This window comes from Cebidichthys violaceus, unplaced genomic scaffold (genome assembly GCF_023349555.1).
Source record: "Cebidichthys violaceus isolate CVI_PGR_0920_01 unplaced genomic scaffold, fCebVio1.0.p SCAF_8, whole genome shotgun sequence".
Lineage (NCBI taxonomy): Eukaryota > Metazoa > Chordata > Actinopteri > Perciformes > Stichaeidae > Cebidichthys > Cebidichthys violaceus.
The window spans coordinates 12,858,942-12,869,310 of record NW_027176964.1 but is presented as its reverse complement, the minus strand read 5'-3'; the positions used below and the strand labels follow the sequence as shown (position 1 = coordinate 12,869,310).

At 41.5% G+C, this 10,369-nt stretch overlaps 1 protein-coding gene across 1 annotated transcript in view; it reads left to right on the top strand.

Moving 5' to 3' along the window:
- Positions 1 to 1,056: 1,056 nt before the first annotated feature.
- Positions 1,057 to 10,369, top strand: part of LOC137865895 (activin receptor type-2B-like) — a 12,606-nt gene continuing 3,293 nt past the window's right edge. The window contains exons 1-8 of the mRNA XM_068701446.1: positions 1,057 to 1,520; positions 3,569 to 3,776; positions 6,326 to 6,441; positions 6,981 to 7,132; positions 7,329 to 7,472; positions 8,340 to 8,483; positions 9,484 to 9,632; positions 9,801 to 9,915. Of these exons, the coding sequence (XP_068557547.1) occupies positions 1,469 to 1,520; positions 3,569 to 3,776; positions 6,326 to 6,441; positions 6,981 to 7,132; positions 7,329 to 7,472; positions 8,340 to 8,483; positions 9,484 to 9,632; positions 9,801 to 9,915 (1,080 nt within the window). The 5' untranslated portion in view covers positions 1,057 to 1,468. The remainder of the gene's footprint in view (positions 1,521 to 3,568; positions 3,777 to 6,325; positions 6,442 to 6,980; positions 7,133 to 7,328; positions 7,473 to 8,339; positions 8,484 to 9,483; positions 9,633 to 9,800; positions 9,916 to 10,369) is intronic.

Below are 10,369 nucleotides of genomic sequence, written 5' to 3'. Positions count from 1 at the left end.
CTTTTTGAGGGAAATATTTATAACAGTGATTGTCTGTTGGCTGGGAGACGTGGTGAGTGGGCAGGCTGACCCTTTGTCACAAAACACATCTTTAAAAAAAAAAGAAGAAGAAAAAAAGTAATTTATAAAGCAATTATGAAAAAACACTATTAAACGAATATCATGTTTGAAAATTTGGGAAGATTGTTGTCACACACTTCCCGTTTTGTGATAATAATAAAACATGCTTAGTGATTCATTATGAGCCATGGCTCTATTTTTGGTTTTGCTGTGTGATATGTATTTTATATTTAACACTGTCTGGCGGACGAATACATTTTAAATAGCATTTATTGTATCTTGTTACTCCCAAATTGGGTCAGCTATTTTTAGCATTGCCACTTATGCATAAAAGATCGTTCAGATAGAAATCCCAGGAATGTAATCTACTATTTGCGGGGCGGAAATAAGTATTTTCACATTGACACGGACAGATATAACGTTAGTCTATTATGTCCATATTATATACAAATGTTGAAATGTGTACGTACATGACAATTGTCTTGGTGTACTGTAAATAAAATGAAAATAAGGACTATGGTTGACTTTATATCTGGTGATAGTTCTTTCAGAGTTAAAATACTCAAACACTTCAATAACACTTCAAAGAAGCTAACACATATTGCGCGGTCCTTTACGCGTGAACAGTAAAATCGCCTGACGGTTGAATTTAAAACCCGGTTTAAATAATTAAAAACCGAAAAGTAGACTATAAGAAATACCAACTGTGACCACAGAAAGTGCAAGTGTTACTATCAGCTGGAACCGAGACAAATACCAACGTGGAAAGCAAACATCTTCCACAAACGCCTCGTTTTCCTAGGCTAGGCTATTTATTATTATTTTTTTAAACCGTGATAACCATCCATACGTGTCTGAAATAAAGTCATTTCAGGCGTGTATCTACGGAGTCGTGTTAAGGTCACACGCTGGCTGCCTGAATTCCCCTCTTTGTGTTTACACATCCGGGTTTCCCTGTTTGCAGCCCATTCCCCATTTAGAAGCCATTTTGGACACAGATCAGTAACATGCATGTAAACCCCGACCGACCTCCCGATGCAGCGGTGCTACTATTCAAGTGAATAACCTCAAAAAAGAGCGCTGAGCTTTCGTCTCGGGCGGTTTAGCGGCTTCCCGTTCGGTTTTTGGATCCACTTCCGATGCGAAACGCTGCACCTTTTGACGGACTAAACAGTCTGGCAGTCAGTTAATCGCTCCTATCTTTTTTTTTTTTTTTTCTTGCAACATTGTTGCGGCGTCGCGGCTATTGACACGAGTTGTGGTGGTGGTGGTGGTGGTGGTTAAGGCTGCTGGAGGGACCGGAGGCCTGTGGTCGTTTTGATCCTGGACGGATGTTTTGGACAACCTGAGTTTTAATGTTCGCGACGGAAAGCGGGGGGAAATATCTGTCCTGTATTCAAAACGGAACATGTCTTTTTCATGGCTGACTTGTTCACTTCTTCTGGGAACTTTATGCGCAGGTAAGCTGCTATTGTTGGTTCCGAAATTTGCAACAGTTTTTTTTCCTCCCCGAGTTTTTTGCGCGTGTGTGTGTGTGTGTGTAATTATTTGCGTTTTAAATGTCGACCAGTGAGCGAGTTTACGCTGTTAGTTGTTGAAACTTTGTTGGCAGTGAATACTGTCGGGTCAGCTGTGGGGGTTTTATTCTCTTACACATAATCTCCTTTTCTCTGTTTGCCTCCACACATCTATTTCATACACGAGAATTACTAATGCAATACATGTAACTTTGTTATTTAAAAAAAAAAAAGAGAAAATAATACAATTGAATACAACCTTTTATGTTGGTTTATTTCCCCCAAAATATATCCAAATTTAAATCTGTTGCGTCCCCCTCGCCTTTCTTAACGGTGGCAGGAATAGAAGGCAGCAGCTGCACCAACATCCTGAAACCTTATAGGCTTGCATCTCGGGTATGTTTGTGGTCACAGCCTTCATGTGAAAACACACTTCTGTCTGAAAATTATTTTCATAAATCAATGTGCGTTGGCTTTAATGAGCCAACAGCTGTTGTACGAAGTCTTTACCCTGAATCGAGGTTACTGTTACACAGCTCCAGTGGGTTGCTACCACGTGAAATTGAGCATGAGGGTTGTTTTTCTTTTGTTTGGCTTTTTATTGTGCCTGCGTTTGCAACTCGTACGAGAGGTTTTTTATTGTGAGTCCCTAACAGGTTACCCTCCGCCCCCCAGCTAGATATCCCCTATAGTTGCTTCGACAACAAAAATATCAACCTTTCCCCCCCTCAACTTTTAGTTTTTCCACGAACTGCTATACATTTGTGTTTCTTTTATTGAGGCAGAGCTGTCTCGTGTGTGCCAAATAGCGCTGTAGCTAATGCCTTTATGGTTTATAGATTAGGGCTCGGAGTGTATTGTAAGCTGCTTCTCCAGAATTCATGTTGTGGTGTAAGCCTCGGTAAGTGACAGAGGGAGGGGGTTGGGGAATGATCTTGTAGTAAAAGTCCTCCCGGATCATGTGACCACAGATATCAGAAATGCCATATCTGCTCAATGGAGCATTGAACATCACTGCTGTGTGTGTTTTATGTGTGTCCTTACCATCTTCCTTCCTTCCTTCCTTCCAGCCTTAATAATGACCATGATGTTTGGTCATTGCATGCATCCCTATATGCTATAATGAAATCCATTGTATGCTTCTGGACAACTAGATGCATATGTGTGTAAGTGCATGCGTGCCTGAGTGAGTGTGTACGTGTGTGTGCGCGCGCGCGCCTGTAATGGGTTGGTGGGGTAACACTGGGGGATGGGCGGCCTCCTATAGGCAGGGATTTAAAGAGACATGCACTATTTTTTCTGTGAACAAAGATTAGGCATGAACGTCCAAGCGACACTGTGAACGACATGTACAGCACGCTATCTGCTTCAGTATTCATCAAAAACACGTCTTGCATGTGTTGCTTGAGTGCCTCCAACGTTAAATCCACAAAGAGGAATGATAAAAACCTTTTTTTCAATTGTGTAACAGCAGGAGACTGACAGCTATTGTTGTATCCCTGGCCTGGTGAGGGAAACTATTTCCTGCTAAATGACAGTAAAAGCCCTTAAAGGAGAAGGTGTTATCTGTCTCTCCAGATGTGTCGCACTCCAGCAGGATACAAGAGTCTTTATCTATGGCAGTAGCATCCCGGTGTGCGGCGTGCTTCTATATCACACGAGGGCATACCATTGTCTTTCTATAGCTAATTAAATTCTGTCACCCCCCCCCCCCCCCCCCTCCTTTTTAGTTGTTACTCGCTGAAAAGATCGTTTGGTGAATGGGATTACACCGAACTACTATTCAGCAACAATTTCTTAGCCCAGAGGAAACTCCCTTCTTACTACAGAGAGCTCCCAAACTTGGCCGTGTGCCAGAGTGATGATAGAGGCTTTGCTCAGAGATGTTTCTTCGTGGCATGGAGCGGATCCTTCGCCATATGTCTGTGCTTCCGCTGTTGATTTTCAATTCATTACGATGTGAGCTGACTGAGGCCTTCTGTCCTTCTCAGGGTACAGTCTGGGCGAAGCAGAGACCCGGGAGTGTGTGTACTACAACGATAACTGGCGTACGGAGAGGACCAACCAGAGCGGCTTCGAGCGCTGCGAGGGCGAGAAGGACAAGCGACTGCACTGTTATGCCTCCTGGCTTAACTCCTCAGGGACCATCAAGCTGGTGAAGAAAGGCTGCTGGCTGGACGACTTCAACTGCTATGACAGGTCGGATCACCGAGCGGGGTCATCGTGCACTTCCATTTATATTTTAGGTGTCTGGCAAGCACCCAGAGCAACTGGCAGCGAGTAAAACACAAACATCTGCCTCAGTACCGATCTTTAGTTCAATACATTTCTATTTGTTAGACCTGGGGCCATTTTTTTAGCCACAGAAATTAAACCATTTTTCTTTTTTAACTGATATTTTACGGAGTAAAAAAACGATCAACAGATTCATCAGTGTGGGAAATCATCAGTTGCTGCACAGAAACATGCAAACATGACATAAAATGTAGATATCCAGGATATATTACCACGGTAACTGTGGCTCATTTGCATATAGATTTGTTTATTTATTTGCATTACTTTATCAGTATAAATCTCAACACACATTACATACACTCAGTTGCCAGTTTATTATACAGAGAGGTGTGTCTGCTGTATAACCGACCCTCACTGATATAAATGGGGTGGACAATAATAGAAGCGCCTGTCAGTATAATGCAATACAGTTCAACAGCACCACAAATTACATCCTCCTCCAAAATGATCATTCAGTTGAATCAATGCCTCTTTAAAACGGTTTCAACCCAAACTGAACACAGGATTTATTGAAGGACTGTTGTTGTATCTGCTTTATCTTTGGGTAGGTGTACCTAATAAACTGGTAAGTCACAGCACACATTACACAAGTTGGCAAACAAAGACACATCTGCTGATACTGCACACAAACACACCGCACATGCCACTAATATTAGAATGCTAACGGGCTGCAATTGACACTTCATTTTAATTATCAATTAATCTGACTACTCTTTTCTCAATTGATCGTAATCTAAAAAAAGTATTAAAAAAAAAAATGCCCATTGCAGTTTCGCAGAGCCCAAAGTAGCATATTCAAATAGCTTGTCTTTTCTGATCAGTGGTCCAAAACCCCACAGATATTCAATCTTCAATAATGACGATAACAAAAAGCAGGAAATATACACATTTAAGTAGCTGAGATCAGCAGATGTATAAAATGTGTTCTTGTAGATAACAAACAAGTGAGCTCTCAATTAATTATCAAGTAATCAATAGAGAACATGATAAAACCAGAGGCAACCCGGGAGGCACACAGCCTCCTGAATCCACACATGCAGGTGTCTCTTCACACAGCCTGTCAAATGGAAATGATTTAATATATTTCCCGGTACAAAATGTAAGGCCAGCCAAACAGGTTGAGGTATGAAAATTAAATTTCTGATCTTGATATAGAACCAGACTCTATTAGATGGGGGAAGTGATTTCCACATGTAGGAATGGATGTTTGGTAAATGCTCTGCAACCAGCAGAGCTCACATTCATTCTTTCTGGGAGTAACCAGATAGTCTGCATCTGGACATGGACGGTGCAGAGTACAGCTCAGTGTCCACAGCCTGATGATGGCGGATAGATATGGTGGCACCGGGCCACTCAGGATTTGTGAGTCAGGAGGAGAATTTTAAACTAGCTTTATCAGCAGCCAGTGCAGAGCTCTGTGGCATGATCAAACTTTTTAGTCTCCAAAATGCTGTGGTTTGAATATTAAACAAGCTTGGAGACCTCTGGTGGCTCATGAAGGCAAGCTGGAGAAAAGTTAACTCTAATAATCGGCCCCAGATTACACATCTGTACGTACAAAGAATGATCCATCAGTCGCCAATAGAATCGGGTTTTATCCTTTCTATATTTTTTTTAAATATTTGCTACGGTAGTTCTAAAATTGACCTGCAGTTTTTTTTTTGAGAATGTCGGGATAAATATGAGCACTATTATGAGTGACATGTTGATGTTGATCAGCATGTACTACGTTATACCAAAAGCACATTTTGAAATGGGATGTGCACAATCTGTAGGTTTAGACGCAGGTAAAAGTCTGTTGACTGTTTCAGGGGAAATAGCTTCGGCCTGAAATGCTGCTGTATAACTATAAAGGGAATATAATGAGAACGGGAAAAAAAATATGAATTCTGATCAGTCTAGGTTTATTGTCCCAGAGGGAGATTTGTTTTCAAAGCCAGTTTAACACCAAAACATACAGATAAAGACATTAGTACACAAAGTCTTCATGTATGCGTTCATCCATCCCAGCTCAGCCTCGACTGTGCGGCTGCTAAACCGCTGCGTTAATCTGAGTGAAAAGCTCCATGCTCTGACAGTTCCTTAAGTGTTCTGTATGTTCATAATTAATAAGGTCAATAAGGCAATATATTCCAATTGAAAGAGATTGTGCTTATGCAAGTACCCAATAGAAGTCTTTGTTGGTTGATACACTGGCAACATTACCAGTATCCACTTCCAAGGAGTGCATGGGTTAAAGCCAGAGTCCTGACAATAAACAGGACAAATATCTTTCTGTGATACGGGAGTCAGACGCTCCTCCAAATGCTACTGAAGTTTTACTATCATGATGTTTTGGCCCTATTGCTAATTATTGAAACTGCTCGGCATCTTTGTTGTTTTGGTTTTCGAAGCAATAACGTAGGTGTGTAATCTGCTTCTTTTTTTTTTTTTTTTTTTTTTTTTTTTTTTAGGCAAGAGTGTGTCTCCATGGAGGAAAACCCTCAGGTCTTCTTCTGCTGCTGCGAGGGCAACTACTGCAATGAACGATTCACCCACCTTCCTGACATGATTGGCAGTGGCAACCGAGGTGAGCCGCAAATGCATCCCACATATAGTACAAGCGAAAAATAGGTCTTTGCTTTTCCCCTCCGATCAGTGGGAGTGAAGCTTAGCCCTGCATCTAGTGGTTAAAAAAAATAAATAAAGCATCATGTGTATCACACTGATGCATGTTACACAGCCGTTATGATTTATTTTTCCTTTTAAATTCTGCTTTGTTGTAAGAAATTTGTTAATTTACCTTCTTGACATTTTGCTTTTCTTTAAAATGCCTTTTCAATAGACTAATAATCTTTTTTTTTTTTTGCATAGTCCAATACTGATTTTCAGCTGCCTAGAAGGTGACAAGAAGTAGACTTTAAATCCATTATAACTCGCCTATTTGTATTAATATGTTCTGCCTGTACAGTGACTCAGTCAATTATGATCAAGGCTGAACAATCTAGATAAAATGTTAACCGTGTCTTTTAATATCAGGTCTTACAGTCCGTGCTGTAGTCCATGCTGCATACAACCTACAATGCCATAAAGCTGACATGCTGTAATTATTCCGTTCCGCCCCGACAGTGAAAATCCGGCCTCCACCCCGAGTGCCGTCCCTGCTCAACGTGCTCGTGTACTCCCTGCTGCCTCTCTGCGTGTTGTCCCTGGCCCTCGTTCTGGCCTTGTGGATGTACCGCCACCGCAAACCTCCCTACGGCCATGTGGACCTGAGCGAGGTGAGAGAGAGAGGCCGATGCACCCCAGTCTGACTCTCGTTTAAAGTGGTAATCTGTGGCGCCGAGAGATCAGTCTTTCCCCGCATGTTTGTTTCTGCGCTGCTACTCCTTATCACCCAGTTCCTCTGTTACATTCCTGTAATATTCTTCTGCTGATCGATTCAGACTTAACTGGCTTTCCTTGTCTGTCATTCAGGATCCCGGAGCGGCTCCTCCATCCCCCTTAGTGGGTCTGAAACCACTGCAGCTGCTGGAAATCAAAGCTAGGGGGCGCTTTGGTTGTGTTTGGAAGGCCCAGTTGATGAGCGAATATGTTGCTGTAAAGGTCTTCCCTGTTCAGGTATGTCAATTAATTCAAAGTGTGTGTGTACGTTTTAATATTGCGGACTGCTGCTTTGTAGCTCCAGTTTGTGTATTAACATTAGATTTGAGTCACAGTGCCGAGCATCCAGTTTGTTTTTTCCCACTAAGACTCCTAACCATCTGGATGAATACATAGCCTGCCCGTTGCACAATATATAATTTTTTTAACCCATTACTCAAGTTGGGATTTGTATTGCCAAATCCCGGTACACTTGATATCAAATGTCCCCGCAAAATATATACGTGTATGAAAATATTTGTATATTGGACAGTGACATTAACACGATAATAATAGCTATTATAGCAAATAAACAACTAAGACATGTTAATAACACTGTAAAACACTGCGCCTGAGGATCTGAGGCTGCGTCCCGGCTCATAGGAGAGCAGAAATTCAGCGTTGTAGCTAAGGGCTGAACTATCAACCAGGGAAGTGAGGCTTGAACATGGCTGATATGATCTTCATCTATTTGTTGAAAGCCGAGCAGCTGCATTTGTACCCGCTGGAGGTGCAATATAACTCATAGTTACAATAGTCTAAATGAGAAGAGGGAAAAAAGCACGGATGACCTTCTCGAGAGTCCAGAGTGAACAGCCTGATCTTTAAGATTCTCCTTAAATTGATAAAAACATGATTGTAATGTAGCTTTTCAAAAGAAAGGTTGCTGTCAAATGTTTCACACCAGGTTTCTGGCTGCAGGTTAGACATTGAAGACAGTAATCCAAGAGGCACCACCTCGGGCTTTGTTTTAACATACAAGAAAAGGACCCTGTTATTTTCAGAAGTGCTTCTACAAATCACGAAGACCTAAACACTTTCTGATCTGCGTGTGTGTTCGTATAGGATAAGCAGTCATGGCAAAACGAGCGGGACATATTCTTGACTCCGGGGATGCGTCATGAAAACCTCCTGCGTTACATCGCTGCAGAGAAGCACGGCAGCAACCTGGAGACGGAGCTGTGGCTTATCACAGAGTTTCATGAGAGGGTGAGTGCACATCTTCCCTTGTGTGTGTGTGTGTGTGTGTGTGTGTGTGTGTGTGTGTGTGTGTGTGTGTGTGTGTGTGTGTGTGTGTGTGTGTGTGTGTGTACCCACATATAGCAAATTCATGGTGAGGTGTATAGGGCGTCTGTGTTTCTGTGTTTACTAGAACTGCTGAACAGAAGAGCATCACAGCTTTTATTAAAGTGGATATTATTACTTATGGCAGGTCTGCAATACCCAGTATACCTTAAAGTGATATAGTTGTGTTGCTTAGATTTATACAGAGTATTTCTTAAGCATGTAGTGTGAAAATAATACAGGTAATTATGTTGACTACTACTAGTATTAGAAATGACAGTAGTAGTGTGTTTGTGTGTGTGTGCCTGGAATTGTACTGTATGAATAAACACCTCCAGGCTACCAGAATATATTCTTCATTGGTTTTCACAACAAAGGTATTAATACATCAAAACAGGATTAAACAATAATTACCATAACCACAAATGAAGCATTTGTGTAATGACATTCACGGCTTGTCCTCGAAGCACCTTCTATTCATGGCAGCGGTACAAACATATTTAGTTCCGGTAATTTTCTCGGTGCCATCTGTGCATGTGTCATCTGTTTGGTGTATTTTTTAATGATAATTAAAGCTATATTGTTTGAATTTAGACGCCTCTGGTAATTCTTTCAGACTACGCTACTTGGCTGGCAAATGAAACGAAACGCAGGACCAAAAACAATCTATTCCAGGGTTATGGTCGGCTAACTCTTTGGACGCTAACAGCTGATTTTCGGAGAAATGATTTAAATTAGATTGTTGTGCAGTTATTTTTCCTCATTCCTGAATTGTGTGTGTGTGTGTGTGTGTGTGTGTGTGTGTGTGTGTGTGTGTGTGTGTGTGTGTGTGTGTGTGTGTGTGTGTGTGTGTGTGTGTGTGTGTGTGTGTGTGTGTGTGTGTGTGTGTGTGTGTGTGTGTGTGTGTGTGTGTGTGTGTGTGCAGGGCTCATTGACAGACCACCTGAAGGGTAACACTGTGACCTGGGGTGAACTGTGTCACATAGCAGAGACCATGTCCCGCGGCTTGGCTTACCTCCATGAGGACATTCCCAGCTACAAGGGAGAGGGGCCCAAACCCACCATTGCACACAGGTAGAGAACACAAACTGTTCCCAGCTTTCCAGAACCTCTAAATGTTAAAACAACATATGTTTGATTTTCGTACTGCTCCCTTTTGGTTGTGCATGATTTAGTAATTTTGCCCTTGAAATCCATGGATTAATATGCAAGACTAAATTTGTCCTGAAATGAATTTCCCAGGGACTTCAAGAGTAAGAATGTGATGGTACGAGATGATCTAACTGCAATCATAGGAGACTTTGGGCTTGCTGTACGATTTGAACCAGGAAAACCTCCAGGAGACACTCATGGCCAGGTATCACTTCTCCACTGGTTTTTATTTCCACATTGGCACTCTGATGCAAGTCTGAGTAATTGTCACCTGATTTCTCTGCAATGTTCAGAAAGGACTCCTATGGGTTACTGTGTTTCATATTTATACATTATTTATTTTGTAGAGGTTTTTCATTTTGACATAAAATGTTTTTTTCTGTTGATCAGTGTTAAAAAAAAAAAAAAAAAAGCTTTAATAACCCACCGTGATTACAATTAGAAAGTCAATGTTTTTATGAGTAGAAGTTAAGAATATAGCTCAAAGAGGCAGTTTCCTAATGAAGGGTTTGACATTGAGAAATGGTAGTAATACGTCATCTGAGTGTATTACTAGTGTTTATTCTGGCTGCAGAATCACTTGATACGTTTGGAGATCGCTGCTTTAAGTAGAGGCAGTTTACCCAGCAGCGAAGCAGGGTGCTGTTTGATACTAAAGC